This window comes from Larimichthys crocea, chromosome XIII (assembly GCF_000972845.2).
Source record: "Larimichthys crocea isolate SSNF chromosome XIII, L_crocea_2.0, whole genome shotgun sequence".
NCBI lineage: Eukaryota > Metazoa > Chordata > Actinopteri > Sciaenidae > Larimichthys > Larimichthys crocea.
Window position 1 is genome coordinate 41,591,733 of NC_040023.1, and position 16,283 is coordinate 41,608,015.

Consider the following 16,283-nt stretch of genomic DNA (forward strand, 5'->3'; position numbering starts at 1 on the left):
TAAAGGAGGTTGAAATCCTACATGGAGAACCCTGCAGGAAATCTATTAGCTGGGTAGTTGCTACTGTTAGCTGCTGCTCATTGTAATTATATGGCAGACAAACGCAGAGCTCAGCGGAGCTGTCACTAACTACATCTAAACAATACGTGGATTTATCGGGATGCTTTATCGCAAATCAATGATCTTTGTAAAAAAAAAAAAAAAAGTATTAGCCGGAGCGGAAGTTTATTTTCTTACGGTTCCTGACCTTTGAAAATAATAACTATTCTTAATAGAGAAAAATACGTCTGATTTTACAAATGCAGCTTCACATTCTTCATCATCATTAATACATAAATTGTGTTTAATCTATTTTTAATTCTGTATATTCACAGCCATTCTCACATAGTCGCGGCTTTTTTGATGAATTCCTGTTTAAATATATAATTCCGCATTATTTGCCTAAAATTATTAATGGAGCTTTTTTTTTCTTTTTCTTTTTTTGTATAGACAACACGCACGGATAATTTTATACAAATGAAATAAAAGAAATAAAAGAGCGATTTGCATTTAAATGAACTGCGCGCTCACGTGACGCCGCTACGTCACATGTAAACCAGGGGCAAGATGGCGGCGGCCGGAGGAGAGCCTTCTTCACACAATATGTCGGATGAATTATTTCAGAACTTTATCTCGGAGGTACGATCCAACCTGAGTGAGTTTGTGTGACTGTGAGCGTGTCGCTCGCTCTCCGCGCGCTGACTCCGGTCGGTCACTCGGCGGCTCTCGTGTCTCTCCCCCGCGAGGCGCCGCAGACATGAACATCAGCTAACGCTAAGCAGCTAACGTCCACTGACATGTTCCGCGGAGCTGCTTCGTGTTCGTGGTGACACTTTGAGCTTAAACCGAACCACAGTCGGATACATGTCACAGGTTCTGTTGGCCTCCCTCAGTCGCGGTGCAGTGAGCAGGCACGACATGGCAACACCGAGGCTGAATGAGGTCACAGTCCCAGAAAAGATGCAGAGCAGCCTCCTGTGTCACGATAGTTTACTCCTCTCGTACGCGTAGACAAAGCGCGCTTGGTTTTTGTTCTGAAGGTTTTCTGTGCGTGCTGTCTGACAGGTGAAGCAGATTGAGAAGAGAGACTCTGTGTTAACCTCCAAGCAGCAGATTGACAGATTGCTCAGACCTGGCGCGTCCTACTTCAACCTCAATCCCTTTGAGGTAAGTGTGTATCATCAGCATGTCTTATGTCTGTAATAGTATGAGTATGTATTCATTATTAAAAATATAAAAAAAATACTGTTAGATGCCAATTATCTAGTTATTAAAGCCTGACCAACAGGCAAATAACCTCAATAAGTATTGATTTAGACTGGCTCTACACATCTTGGAGTGTTTGGTATCTTCACCTAATAAATTCAAATGTTTAGTCAGTAGAATAAAATAAAATTGAAACATTTCTGACTTTTAATTGGACAGATATTCTTACTTCACGACCTGTAATGTTGCCTGTCTTTCAAAATGTGTGTGCACAAATATGTTGTCTGTATTTCCCAAAAACAGAATCAGAGAAAAGACTCCACAGGTCAAAAACAGCAAAAGATTGACGTCATATTGATCTTTTGAATGGATTGTAATTACAATCAATAGGTGGACAAATCTGCTTATCAGAGCAATACACTGTTACTCAGTAATAATTGTATTTCAGCACAACAATGACCCTATATATGATCTTATATTGACACATATGTAAATAGACTGTACTTATATAGCGTCTTTCTTGTCTTCCGACCACTCAAAGCGCTTCACAGTACATATCTCATTCACACACATTCATACACTGATGGCTGCCATGCAAGGTGCCAACTGCTCATCAGTTTGAGGAGCTAACCATTCATACACATTCACACACTGATGGCACAGCCTTCGGGAGCAATTTGGGGTTCAGTATCTTGCCCACGGACACTTCGACATGCAGACTGGAGGGGATTGAACGGCCGATCTTCTGATTAGTGGACGACCCATTGTGCCTCCCAGCCGTTTGTAGAACAAACCTACCAGTGTTCACATCGTTTACAGGTGCTGCAAATTGATCCAGATGCAACAGATGACGAACTCAAGAAAAGATTTCGTGCGGTAAGCAAAAAAAACCAACATTTCAGGGGTTTTCATCGTGAAGACTTGACTTTCTATGAAATATAGTGCCATGGTGTTTTTGTTTTTTTTGTTCCTTAATTCCTAATATTTGGTCTCTTTAACTGTACAGTTGTCCATTTTGGTCCATCCAGACAAAAATCAGGATGATCCAGACAGAGCACAGAAAGCCTTTGAAGGTAAATTCTTAACATTTACATTGGCTATCACTGAAACTGCTGAACTTGTATCGTGTTGCCCAGTTTGTGGTTTTGTATGACGGTAACACACAAGGTAAAATACTAACGGAATATGTCATTGTACTCTAGCTGTGGACAAAGCATACAAACTCCTACTGGATCCAGATCAGAAGAAGAGAGCCCTAGATGTGATCCATGCAGGAAAGGAATATGTGGAGCATATGGTGAGTGTTGTACACATTGCCCCACATTCCAGGCATTTTGCCTTTGTTTGTTGCTCAGCTGTCCTGATCTGTATCTGTTTGTTTTATTTCTGCCATTCTGCGCTCCCAACAGGTAAAGGAGAAAAAGAAACAGTTGAAGAAGGATGGCAAACTGTTGGACGTGGAGGAGGACGACCCTGAAATGGTAAAGTCATAGTTATAGAAGGGGACACTGTTAGTCAAGATAGTAATCGCTGTGTGTTATTGGACATGCGATTGATAAAAGGGATCGAGACAGTTAATCAATGAAATGCAATTTTGTTTGATTGTTTTAGACAAACAGCATTTTCACAATGTTGATACAGATAATATTTGTATATTTGTGCGTGACTACTATCATACTCCTTTTCCAGTTCAGACAAGCAGTGTACAAACAGACCATGAAGCTGTTCGCAGAGCTTGAAATCAAGAGGAAGGAAAGGGAAGCAAAGGACATGCATGAAAGGTAAAAGATACATGCTATATTTACAACCTGTTTTCTGCCTTTATTTAAATGTCCATATTATCTGATCATGTTATGGATTTTTTTCTTCTTCTTCTCTCAATTTACCAGAAAAAGGGCAAGAGAGGAAGAAATCGAAGCAGCAGAGAAAGCAAAGCGAGAGAGAGAATGGCAGAAGAACTTTGAGGTTTGTTCCTCCGTCACTGTTTGATTACTCACTTCTAAATGGAAACATGACTTTACTTTTTGTTGTAACACAGGAAACAAGAGATGGCCGTGTGGATAGTTGGCGGACCTTCCAGGCCAAAGGCAAGAAGAGCAAAGAGAAAAAGAACAGGTCCTTCCTTAAGCCCCCGAAAGTCAAGATGGAGCAGAGGGAATGATGCAGTAAAATGAGACTTTATTAGATTAACTTCACTGTTCTGAAAACTCCAGTTCTGTGTATCGTCACCTCGTCGTCATCACACAGCCATCGGGATACTACGACAGCATCCTCGTCCTGACCCTGACAAACGTAGTTTTGTACTTGGTTTTTCTAATGTACATATTTCTGATCGGGATCCAGAGATCATACCTGCCTCATGTAAGAAAGAGAAATGATGCATCTTCCACTCATGTAACGACGAGAAAAATGTGGTTTGTCATTGTGTTCTTTTCTTCTTTTTTTTTAAAAAAACACACAAAATAAAGCTTGGTCTTAACAAGCCTACAGTACAGTGGTCTACGCACCTGAGAGCTGAACAGAAATGTTTGGGTGTTGTCTAAAGGTATGTGTCACTGCAAATATAGATCACTTGACAAGCCAAGACGATACTGACCGGATTCACACACTGTACCCTGAAATATGCAGAAATATTAAGTGTTTTGTTTTGAGTCTGCAGGACAAATTTAATGTCTTAATACCCTCCCTTAGTTCTGCATGTCCTAAATGTATTCATTAAAATACTGAATAAAAACACCAAACACCCGACTGGTGTTTGTTGCACATAAGTTCCTATTTATGTTCCTTTGACAATAGAATAAAATCCTTACGTTTTTAAATAATTCCACAAAATGAAACCAGCTCAGGAGTGTGAGTGTGGAGCATCATTCAAGGACAACATGTCAGAGATTTGTTCAATTTTATAATCATTTGCCCACAACCATTTCACAAAAACAGTTCAACACAAAAAGAGAGAAATTGTGCAAAGTACAATTTTCAAAACATAAGAAATATTAACTTTTCTAAGAATAAAATCTTAAATGACAACAATCCAAAGTTTACTCCCCTCCAACTCATCTTTCCACCATGATCCTTTTGTCCTTCAAGTCTCATTTTTTAAACAGTCTGATTGTCCTTAGGTGTTAGATCTCACATGACTTTGCAGGGATCTCCTCCAGCAGGAGCTGCATGATGATGATGATTATTATGACTAGTATTATTACCACCCATCAGTCCATCCAGACTGAGGCCTTGGAAGGCCCCAAAGAAGGAATCATCCTTCGCTGTGGCTGGTTTTCTGGCAGCGGTGGTCTGCTGTATGTAGAAGAGAGGGTGAAGATTATTACATCTGTATATTAATGATTATTACTAAATATTATTGCTCTGCTTTTACTGCTCACTTACCCTTGGGAGGCAATGGTGGCTCCTGAAGTGCGTTCTTCTGACTGACCTCTCTGCGTTCTTCTTGGCTATTATGGCTTGCTGTCTTTTCCTTTGGCAAACACCACAGAAGCAACGTTAGGCAAGACACATGGGCAAGCAGCTTATTCATGTGAGGACAGCATTATCCTCATTAAGCAAAGTCTGTCTGGGCCAAGAGTCTCAGCTGCATGACAAGATGGTAACTTAATACTTTAATTTCTTCCAAAGTCGGTACAGTATGGAAATTGAAAATCAAATTTGACAAAATATCACTATAAAAGACCAGAATGCCTGTTTTAGAGCTGGTGACTGTTCTCATTCTCACCTTTCTCTCTTTAGTTCAGCCTGGTACATTCTGAGCCAGGAGTCTGGGACTTTCTGGCTGCTGCAGGGAAGGCTTCTTCTCCTGCTGATGCTCTTCCTGCGGGTGAAGCTGCTTCTGCGGACAGACTGGCTCCTCTTCTCCACTCTCTTGGTGGCAGAGTTTTTGCTTTTCCCTGACACACAGCTGGTGAACTGCTTCAGGGGAGAACCCAGCGACATGAGGGAATCCATTCCTAAGAGTTATCCGAGCTGATGTTGTCTGTGGTGAATCAGATCAGGAAAAAAATGTCTTCTTTTAGATTTTATCTGCAAACATAAAGAATAACAATAATGCCGAGTAAATATATTAACAGCTTGTATCAACAGTATCATTTGAGGCAAACGCCTTAAAGAAACAGCAACTCACCTGTCTCCTGTAGACACAATCGGCTGATGAGTATCATTCGTCAGTGCTGTAAAGAGTCCATTCATCGCATTGCTTCCAGTCCTTCAGTGTGTGCACCTATAATACACCTCTGCCCTGTCACGGTCTGCTCTTATGGGGATTTGACTCATGACCCCGCTGGGCCTCAAACAGGATTAACTGAAGACGCAAGAGTTGATCTGATTAACAAGAGTTCCAAGCAAACCCTCACATGAAAACTGCTGCTTGTTTATACCTGACCACTGAAATAGCTCTTATAAACAAATGTCAGGACAGTTGGGGTTCGACTTCAAATAGGCTGGATGTACTTAGATTAAAAAGTCACAGTTCCAGTACGGAACGTGTATATTTTGTGTTAAAGTAACAATTAATGAAGAGAGAGTAGAAAGACCGAGAGGTGGACGGGGACACTTCGATGACGCAGAGAGGATTTCTTCCAAGACGAGAAAAACAGCTTTATTGACTGACACTGAGACTGAGTCACAAAGCTGAATGAATCATTTCATTCATTCAATGAAACTGGAGACTGGAGAGATATAAAAATACACATTTTTCTGTCATTTCCTGTCCTGGAACCATTAACGTCAAGTCAAACAGCAATCTTGTATTACTCATTGAATCTGCTCATATAATTTTCTACTTATCTAACAGGATGGGGTGAGGTTGAATCACTAACAAAAGTGGCAACTGACCCTGTGATTCAGGCCACTTACTCCCAAGGGCCCCAGCATTCCTATATTATGTTTTAGTCTTGAGTTCTGACATAGCAGGGTTCTTTGCTAATACGTGTCTTAATGCTCCACAATGGGTTATATTTACCTCTGTAGAACCCCCAGGCAGGTTAATCCATTCATTCATTCACAGGATAAAAATTACAGGAATGAATGGGGGCAGTAAATGAGGTTACAAAAGCAGCATCACTGACAGATGGGGGGGGGGGATTATGTGACCAAGCACCGATACACCTGTTGCAGCAGATCTCCCCATGCATGATTGCCTCTTCCTGTCTCGACAGGGCGCCAGCTGAGCTGAGGGTTTGGAAGGAAGTGAGAGGAGAGATTAGTTCAAGAAAATGTAACCAACAATAAATGAAGGCTAAGAGGAAACATACGATACCTGTGCAGGTAACTGCCAAGAGAACTTAACAGCAAAGTCTTAAATAGTTTCATGATTCAACTAATTTTTAAAAGATCCTTTAAGCAGTCGTAGGGGAAAATCATATGAACACATGCACCTGTAGACCTAATGGGTAACTGCTCCATACAAAAACCATCCATCCGTCCATTTTCTTCTACTTATCCGGGAGTTTGGTCGCAGTGGCAGCAGGTTTACCACGGTTCCAGCCGCCCCTCTCTTCCTAGGGATTCCCAGGCCACACGGGCTATATATATGGGTCCAGCAGGTTCTGGGTTTGCCCCGGGGTGAGACAACTTTAATGTTGTCAATCTGTCAATGGACTGGTTGCAAAGCAGACTGGAAAAACACAGGTGGACTCAATAATAGTAACAACAGCTCAGCTTCAGTGTCCCGGTAAGTGACACTCACAGATACAACAGCAGGACCTTCCCTAAGTGGAATGTAGCCTCATTAACACACCAGTGAGTTTCCTGCTACATGTCAAAATATCTGCTGTGCAATCAGCCCATAGATGTTAATAAATATTTTATGGAGGCACTGAAGGTAACTGTATTCATTTTTTAAGACAGCATGTTGGACATTCACACTGCATCCAGCAGTGGTATTAGTCAGTGAGGTAAGAGATGGACTCAGACACTGTGATGGTATTTAAAGACAGAACGCCACCCTTTTTGTTACCAGAGGCCCAAACCGATACTGAGAGCACCATAAGCCTTTGGCAAGGAGGACTTAACTTTAATTCTACACAATCATACATATGTACAGTTTTATACGCTTTAATTTCATACAAAAAAAACAAACAAACAGAAAAACGTCATGTACGGGTGGGGGCAGACACTATGACCTATCAGAACTTAAAATAAATACTGTCCGGAGGAGTTGTGTGTGGCTCATTGGCTACCACCAGGAGCTGTGTGCTTAACCTCAATGGAGAGACGTTAGTCGGACCATATCACACATGGAAAAGGCAGTTCATGTTTTATAAGTGTGAGAATTTAACCATGACTAATCATGAACTACTAAGAAGCCACTGAGTAATACATTAAGATGAACGTGTCACCTCTCACCTCTATACGCACACGCGCACACACACACACACACACATATATACACACATACACACATGTACTCTCACACTCAAAAAGCATTGCATAACAGAACAAACATATCTATCAATAAGACAGGCATTAGAGGCCCGTGTGTGGAGTGTCCATCACCATTATCATCTCATAGGCGAATAATAACGACCGGAGGTTAAGGGCAAGAGTCTCCATATATGGGATAATCCATTTATACATAAAAAAAGAAACATATGCAATGCAAGTGCTCACTTAACAAAAATATAACCAAAAACTCGGGACGCTTCTCTCTGCTGGAGATACTTGCAATTTCCAAGGAAATATGATGTCCTACTTGAATATTTGATGTCAGCATAATGGAATATCTCGCATGTCTCCATGTTAAAATTACGTCTGTGAGGACTTGCGCTGCATATACAGCTCTATCTCCTTTCTGCCCTTTCCTTCGACTTCAGAATCGGAAGACGTCTCTTGTCCTAAACGGAGTGTTTGTATAACTGATGTTGTTGTAGTGCTTCTTGTCTTAGAAAGGTGGATTATTTTCTATACATGCTGATGAAAATAATAGACGGACGGATGGAGGGGAGGAAGGTGGTTCCGAAGTCAAAAGGAAGACAGGAGCTGCATAGAGGGCTACTTTTGAGGCTGTGACTGCTAGAAAAAAAATATTTTGACTCTTTTCCAGTCTTTCGTGGGTTATTTTGGTCTCTGCTGCAAAAACATGCCTCTCGAGGCCGCAGAGGTGGACGTCAGAGTGGCAGGGTGGAGGAGCAAGAAGTTTAAGGTGTCCATGCTTTATTGACAAACGACAGAGCATCTGATTGCTCCGACTGATTCAACAGTTCACCTGCTCCACATATAAAAAGACTTGATCTCCTGTTATTCAGTCTTTGGAGGCTCGCGGGTCACCGGCTGATGTCCCGGTTCCCCTCCCAGTTCTTGCTGCCCGCTGCCTCACTGATCCCCCCGTTCTCAAAGAAAGGGTGTTTGAGGGAGTCAGCTAGCACCAACCTCTTGGAGGGCTCGTACTCCAACATGCTTTCGATGAGGTCAAACAACTGGTGGTGCTCCTCCGCCTCCGACAGCAAGTACCGCTGATGAGGGAAAGGATGATAAAAAGGGGAAGAGTAAGAGGAATACTGACAATGTTGAGAGAGGAAATGCAATGTAAAACAAGACAAGTTTGTTTTTCAGCCTTGTTGAACACCATACTTCTTCCTTTTTCACTCATGTACTGATCTTACCCGTAAGGGTTTGCAGTTTTCTCTGACGTATTTTCCCGCTGAGGAACTCTCGTCCCAGTCCAGACGGCCACGATAGAAATACTTCTGCTTCCTAAGAGGGTACAGAGATCAGTGTGAGCTGTGTTGTTCTATGTATGTTGTGTATTCCCAAGTATTACAGACTTGTGTGTTTTATGTTCGCTCACCTCGTCTTACGAATCATCCTCGAGGGCACTGGTCCAAGAATTCTCTCCATCATGGCCAAATGCTCTCTGTTATCATGAGTCTGAAAGAAATACGAGTTAGGCAACCATGATTTAGCAGAAAAGAGGAAGAGACAAAAATACTCATGGTTTAACTGGAGTTAAAAAGGACACCAATGGTTAACATCTACCAAATTAACATATTTGACTGTTTGGTAAGATACAGGCCAAGCGATCAAATTTCTACAAAGACTATATAGAAAATCAGGCCCAGGATTCTCATTTAAATTAGAACTGACTGAAGTTAAGGTCTCGGCTGCAGCCTGCTGACAGCAGTAGGGTGCCACTGTACCTGAAACAAGGTGAAGCCCAGGTAGTACTCAAACAGGATACAGCCAATGCTCCAGACGTCACAGGGGTGGCTCCAGCCCAGCTCTGAAGGATGAAAACATGAAGATTAAACGAGAGAGTGCCAAATGTGGAGACTACTCCAGACTGGGGTTCATTCTTGCTGACAGCACATAAAATTATTCAAATGAGCAATTCTTCTTCAACAATGAACTGTCAGTGTGTGTGTTTCCAAGAAATAAAAAGTGTTTTGATGTTTTTTTATAGCCTGTAGACATCCTCACCTAGAATGACTTCAGGGGCACGGTAATGCCGCGTGGACACAATGGTGCTATGGTGCTCATGGTCAAAAGTGGCACTGCCAAAGTCCACCACACGTACTGCCGTGCTCTTAACCGTCCGCTCTTCTCGCTTCTGGAAGAAAGAAAACACTGAAGCCTGCAGACAAAAAAATGTTTTTCACTTTTGTCCTTTGTATTCTACGACAGCTTACCTTTTCTACATTGAAGGACATTGTGAAGTCTGAGTTGACAAACAGGATGTTCTCAGGCTTCAGGTCTGTGTGTGTCAGCTTATTGTCATGGAGAACTACAAGAGAAAAAAACAAGAGTTAATCATTTAGGTTCCACTGAATGATTTCAAAATGACTTTACACAAGCCATCTTCTGATCATAGTGTGCTCATAGAAATTCCTTTTAGATTAGATGAGACATGCTACAAGGTTTAATGCTGATGATACATTTAATATAAACGAGAACAGGAGAAGAATGTCTAGCATAGTGAATACACAAAGAACACATGTAGATACCGACATCTGAGACGGAAATTCTACATTACAGCAGAATCTTCCTCCTGAGAAGCTTAATAAGTTTAATAGATGCACCCATCCGCCTGGGTTTTGGCTCTATAATGCCCTCGTGTGGCTGCAGGCTGTCTATCACAGACAATGTAGATGAGGCTATTAGTTAGCCACTCAGCCATTTGTAGACAACTGATGAAGAAGCATCAGAACTACACAAAAATAGCAATCATTTTAGGAAGATTAAGACAAAAAAATAAATTAAAAAAATATCGTAGAAAAGATAACAAAACAGGAAAAACTTACACTTCACAGCGAGGCAGATTTGGTAGGCCATATGTCTCACTTGGCCAATAGAGTAGGGCAGGTAGTTGTTTTCCTTGAGGAAGTCAAAGGTGCTGAGTGCTAGCAGCTCAAAGGAAATACACATGTGACCGTGGTAGTCGAACCAGTCGTACATCTGTACACAAAGGCTGCAAAATAAACAGAATACACGAGGTTTAGTGACGCAGCAGGCAACAAATCAAAACACTTTAATAGAGACTGATCTCATGCAACATGTCTGAACATACTAATATGAGCAGAGCTAGTTGATACTTAGTCAGTACTACTCTTATACAGACAGACAGTGTGTTTGGGGCAGGCAGTGTGACTTATGGGTAAGAATTTAACTGCAGTACCGCAATACTCCGTCAGAACTCACAATTTGTTATCAGGGTCCTTCTCATTGATCTTCTCTAATACATTGATCTCCAGGCGAGCTGCTTCCTTGTACTTCTCCACATTCTTGATAATTTTCAGAGCAACATGGGCTCCTCCCCTGTAAAAAGACAAACACTTAATAATATGTGTATGACAGCAGAGTATCTGACCTCAGTGTTAGCTATAAGGTGGGAAAAATGAAAAGTCAATACTTGCAATAAGCAAACAATAGGGAGGTGTCACTTTTTTATGAGCCTGTGAAAATGAACTTGCTTGATGTGGCACTGTCACGAGACAACGCAGCTTCCACAATGAGTCTAACAGTTACACAAGGATAAGATGCAGCAGAGCTAATTTGCCTTGAGTAAACTGCACATGAAGGGCAGCAGAAATGGATGCTGAATGTGGATGTTATTACTCTTATCCTCATCTCATTTGGTTCAGGTCTAACTCCTGAGAGGCACGACACAAAGCACACCTGTTCCTAGAGATCAAGCACAGTGAGCAGCTATTCCCTCCTAGGGGTCTTGGAAATAGGACCCCAGAGGCTGTCAGCTGTTGTTTTTTTAGCGTGAAGTCAAACACACCTGCGGTGGTCGACACACTGCATCACCCTCCCAAAGGTGCCTTCCCCCAAAGTGCTGACGATCTCATCTGCAACACAACACAGACAGAAAGGGAAGAGAGAGGGAGAGTGGGGTGGGGAGGGAAAGAAAGAACAGGAACATTAGACATGTGGACTTCAGCGGGACAACACAATGCAAAAGTGTAGACAGGCGGACCGATTCTAGCGCCCATCCCCTTTTTTTCAAATGGCTGCCTATTCAATCTGGCAGGTTTGAAACACTTTGAGGTAATCTATGCGTAACACTACGATACATGTGAAGAAGATAAGGGGGCAAATGTAAAGCGCTCCCTTTCCTTTCATGACAAATTTGCAGCCAAATAAGGGCACATCCTTTCAAGATGTGGCTGTGTTTGCCTAAAAGGACGCAGGGATACTACTCCTACTAAAAACATGTATGATCCGGAAAATGACAAATGTGGTAATAGAATTTTACTAGTGTGCTGTTTGTGCTAGAGAAAGACTAAATAGGTGATGTGTGTGTTAGATGTTCCTGAAATACACCTTGTGGGAAATAGCTATCTTAAGTTACAGATTTAAAACTGTAACTAAGTTTTAATCTGAAACCAAACAGAGACGAACAGCTGCAAATGGGATTCTATGTTTAGGAAAGTCAGTCATGTGACCTGTGAAACACAGAAAATGCTCCACAGCTTAAAATCCTAGAACAAAAAGGAGAAGGTATCTAAAGTCCCTCTCAAAATCTCCAACATTTTTGCAATCCACCCTGCTATTTCAGCTAGAGCGAAGAGCATTCTAGCAAGGCATCATCATCATCAGGCACTTCCATGTCATGTAAATGCTCTATGCTTTAATACTCATATGGAGAAGGGTTACGATAGAGTAGTGGCAGTGAGTACATCTCTCTTGCAGGACGTCCCCACTCCGACAGATCAGGTGCCCTTCCTCGTCGTCCCTCACACTCAGTGCCCGTGTCCGGCTGTTGCTCCGCTGTTTTCACACCCAGACCGCCATCAGCAGGTCACGACACGACCAGAGGGAACAGGGGGGTTTTCAGGGGCAGCCGCAGCCATGGCGTCAGGCGGCACAGGTAGACGAGGAGGGAGGAGGAGGGTGGTGTTGGTGGTAGTTGATGTAGTTGTGGTTGTAGGTGGGTTTGGTGGTCATGGGGCGATTCACGCATGACACCACGTGAAGGAAATATATAACGATAGGGATATAGTGCAAGGGAACAAGTCAAAGATCACATGTTGTCCTCTGCTCCTCTCCCCCCTCTACCTTTAAACCACAGCTGCTTACAAACAAGGAAGCAACTGGCAAATCCATTCATCAACGCAAAACCAAGTCAAAACAGTAATATAGCTAATTTTAAACTTATCAGGTTTCAGATTAAACAAGATGGAAAATAAAATGAGAGGACCATATGTAAGATAAGATAACCCCCAACATATATGCTATATCAAATCCAACCCCTTGCTCACTTAAATTAATACTACTTAATATAAAGGTGTGGTCGCACAAGAGCCACACGCAAGAAGCATTTTAACAAATCTAAAACATTTGAAATGTCGATAAACTCTAACAAAACCAGCATCAATTTAAATTTATCATGATGTTTGGTAGAACATTTTCACTTTTTTCAGCCTATCTGCACTAAAGTGGCCAACCAACTGCTACTGTACACATTTAGGCCTTTTCCAGAACAACTGACATCATACAAAAGAAAATGTAACGAATGGAGAGGCCACTGACACTGAATTAAGCGTGGCCTGGTGTAACAAGGCTTTCAAAAGGAAAATAATAGAAAGTTGTCGTGGAAGTGTATCTGAAGAGCAGCAAGAATTAATGGTTGATCGTTAACGAACTTGAGAAAAAGTGTTTGAATAAAAATGAAAATGCTCTGCCAAAAGGAAATGCCAATTTAAGCAAAGAAAAAAAAAAGAAAGAAAACAAAACCCTTCTGACAGAACAAAAGCAAATCATAAAGATTGTACTACTTACCAATTCCAGGAGCTGTGAGGAAGAAATGGTTAAAGAGAGAGACAGAAAGAGCTGAGTGGAGGAGACAGAGATGGGAGGAGAAGGGTGAGGAGAATTAAAACACAATCTCAGGTCAGGCTGTACTCACCGAGGAGGATGGGCTATAGGACCTGGTTCTACGCCGCCTTCGTTTGTGCTTACGCCTGCTGCCTTTCCGCCGGTACGACTCGTCCCGCTCGCGCTCCCTCTCTCGGCCACGTCGGTAGTCGCACATGTTTGGGGAGAAGTCGCGTGGATAGTAACTTTCAGCTGCTCCATGTGGCTCCCTGTCTCTGTCACGGTCTCGATCTCGGCTCTGATCTCCCAGGCGTCTGTATCCCTCGCAGTATCTTCGGTCAAATGGCCGGTGCTCCGTGGAGCGATTGTCATAGCTACGACTGAATCAGAGGACAGAGGCTGATGAGCAACCACACCAAAAAAAAAAAGAAAGATATGCAGAGATGGTATAATAAAATACACGTTCAGCTTAGCAAACATACCTCCTTGAGCGTGCATAACTTCCTTCCTGTCTGTGTCCCCGTCCTCTTCTGTCTCGGTCTCTGTCTCTGTCACTACTGGATGAATAAGTGGGCGACCTTCTGTGCCGGTGTCTTCGCCCTCTGTCTCGGTCTCTGTAACGGTCTTGGTAGCTGCTTCGACTGTCTCTGTCCGAAGACGAGTATCGTCGATTGTGAGGCATCTGGTGGATTATAAGAGGAACAAATTAAACATTATAAAAATTAAAAAAAATAGCAAAACACATTATAAAGTTTATGATTTTTTTTCCTACAATTGCAGCACTTTATTTGTAATTAAGGAGACTCGCTTTCACAGCTATTCCTGTTCACAGCTGTCCACTGCCAGACTGATTTGTGAGCGTCTTGCAAAAGGTCAAGATGTGTGATACAAAAATAAACAAATCTAATCTGAACCCAACAACCATCCTGAACATTCAGCTGTGAAGATGTAAACGTTCATTTAACCGTTCAGTGAAGATGCACTTGAGAAAAAGAAAAACAGCTCAACAGCACGGTGCATAAACTTGGCACAAAGTGTTGAGCTACAGCTGACCTCAGAAACACACAGGTCAACACTCCAACAGCATCGATGTGAAGCAAAGAAGAGTCAGAGCTGGCTGATATATAGTTGCAGCCATGCAGACAACTGTTGCGGCGGGCCTGGGTTAAAATGCGCGTATGCATTTTAATAACGATCCTATTTAACTATTAACTCACCGCTGGTTAGCGTGAACGCACTTTAGCGCCAAACTGCAATGACCACAATGATTATAAATACACGGCTAATGACAACCATCCGCTATTATCAGACAAGCGTTAACCAGGCTAACATTAGATTCATATCACAACACCGTCCCAAGTTATAGACGCTATTTTTTCCCCTCACCGTGTAAGACGACGCGTTTCCAACGCCGCCAGTTTCAGTACACACTGTAATTACAAGCGCTAACACGAGACACTGTGCCCATTTCAAACGACAGTGTTTTAAAGAAAAACAGCTTTAAAGTCGAGGCAGCTAAACTAACCGACGAGCGACGCACAGCCTGTTAGCACGCTCCGCTAGCCACATTAGCAAATGTAAATAATTTGGCCGCCATCTTAGTTTAGCTGCGTTCGTCAGCTAGCCAAACAGCTAGCCGCGGCACAAACCGTCCTCGGTCTCCGTTTAACGGCACGCACTGTGCTCGTGTGCAATATTTACCGTTTTAGCAGCGAGGCCTGTACGCTTGTCCCACAAGAAATCCGTGGTAGCGTTCCAGTTTTCCTCTTTTAATCTTCTTGCTAGCCCGATGTTCAAGGCTCTCCGTCGCTAGCAGCCAGCTTGTTTCCTCTTTACAGCTAACGTGAGTTCTGGTTCAGACTGGCGCTGCTCACGCCTCCCTGCGCCCGAAGTCTAACTCAGTCCTGAATGTACACAAACAAGCACAGATGACGACTGAGCGCCATACCCCGAGCCCGCAGCACTGCCAACCAAATCATACATTTCATATTCAAAAGGGGCGAGTGTGCCGAGCTTTAGTTAGAATAAAATCTGACTGATGGATAAGTGTTATTTAGCCAGATGTTTGGCTTATTATGTGCATTTAATCACAATTAAACTTTTTTGAATTGCTACCTTGTACTTTTAAAGTCATTTCTAACTATTACTTCTCATAAAATGGACTTAATAATCACTATTTCATTGTTGACATAATTGTTTGACTCACTGTGGATACTGTAAATACTGTAAATTCTGTCCATGCCGCTATATAGCCATACATATACTTTACATTTAAGATTTGTATATTTTTATTGTGTGTGTGTGTGTGTGTATATATATATATATCTCTATAGTCTTAGAGAAATTACCACACATATATATTATACCATATTAGACACATTACATTCTATTATCATATATATACACACACACATTATATATCAATACACACACCCACCACACCACACCCCACAACCCACAATATTATAAATATTATATTATCTATTATATATATATATTATCATCTATATATATATATATATACACATCTTTTACTTATTTTATATGTCATGTTTATGCTGTTTGCACGGGATAAGAGGGAAACGAAATTTCAATACTCTATGTCCTGTACATACAGCAGCATTGACAATAAAGTTGACTGGACTTGATTTGACTTAGTTGTCAACGTTTTAGAATTTCGACTTTCAGTAAAATTATAAATATAGTAGTAGAAATGAGGTTCCAAAGTGTGCAGTCTTTATTTTCATGTACATCTAGAATAGATGCTTTTGAAC

The 16,283-nt window shown here is 41.9% G+C and overlaps 2 protein-coding genes across 5 annotated transcripts; one reads left to right on the forward strand and one right to left on the reverse strand.

The window, feature by feature from the left end:
• The first annotated feature begins 553 nt into the window (after positions 1-553).
• dnajc8 (DnaJ (Hsp40) homolog, subfamily C, member 8) lies at positions 554-3,732 on the forward strand. The gene is made up of 9 exons (XM_010743502.3): positions 554-678; positions 1,105-1,206; positions 2,065-2,121; positions 2,252-2,318; positions 2,448-2,542; positions 2,655-2,726; positions 2,935-3,026; positions 3,135-3,210; positions 3,284-3,732. The coding sequence occupies exons 1-9, from the start codon at positions 607-609 to the stop codon at positions 3,404-3,406; spliced, it is 756 nt and encodes a 251-aa protein (XP_010741804.1). The 5' UTR covers positions 554-606; the 3' UTR covers positions 3,407-3,732.
• Positions 3,733-7,292: 3,560 nt separating this feature from the next.
• clk2a (CDC-like kinase 2a) lies at positions 7,293-15,453 on the reverse strand. Of its 4 annotated transcripts, none has more exons than XM_010743503.3 (13): positions 15,211-15,453; positions 13,992-14,191; positions 13,601-13,889; positions 12,372-12,462; positions 11,474-11,540; positions 10,888-11,004; positions 10,491-10,657; positions 9,879-9,973; positions 9,670-9,799; positions 9,390-9,472; positions 9,041-9,120; positions 8,856-8,946; positions 7,293-8,705 (listed from the first exon to the last, which is right to left on the reverse strand). In XM_010743503.3, exons 2-13 carry the CDS (start codon positions 14,189-14,191, stop codon positions 8,517-8,519), a joined length of 1,599 nt encoding a protein of 532 aa, XP_010741805.2. In that variant the 5' UTR covers positions 15,211-15,453; the 3' UTR covers positions 7,293-8,516. The 4 variants fall into 4 exon arrangements, with proteins under 4 accessions (XP_010741805.2, XP_010741807.2, XP_027142047.1 ...); XM_010743505.3 differs by lacking the exon at positions 15,211-15,453 and adding an exon at positions 14,896-15,113; XM_027286246.1 differs by lacking the exon at positions 15,211-15,453 and adding an exon at positions 14,282-14,402.
• Positions 15,454-16,283: the final 830 nt, after the last annotated feature.

What these genes read in the sequence shown, in the direction of transcription:
- dnajc8 (XM_010743502.3), top strand. Translation starts at nt 607, where the DNA reads ATGGCGGCGGCCGGAGGAGAGCCTTCTTCACACAATATGTCGGATGAA. An exon ending in TCAACCTCAATCCCTTTGAG is followed by an intron (nt 1,207 to 2,064) that starts GTAAGTGTGTAT and finishes CATCGTTTACAG; the next exon opens with GTGCTGCAAATTGATCCAGA. An exon ending in AGCACAGAAAGCCTTTGAAG is followed by an intron (nt 2,319 to 2,447) that starts GTAAATTCTTAA and finishes ATTGTACTCTAG; the next exon opens with CTGTGGACAAAGCATACAAA.
- clk2a (XM_010743503.3), bottom strand. Translation starts at nt 14,191, where the DNA reads ATGCCTCACAATCGACGATACTCGTCTTCGGACAGAGACAGTCGAAGC. An exon ending in CCTATAGCCCATCCTCCTCG is followed by an intron (nt 12,463 to 13,600) that starts GTGAGTACAGCC and finishes GTGTGAAAACAG; the next exon opens with CGGAGCAACAGCCGGACACG. An exon ending in GGACGTCCTGCAAGAGAGAT is followed by an intron (nt 11,541 to 12,371) that starts GTACTCACTGCC and finishes GTTGTGTTGCAG; the next exon opens with ATGAGATCGTCAGCACTTTG.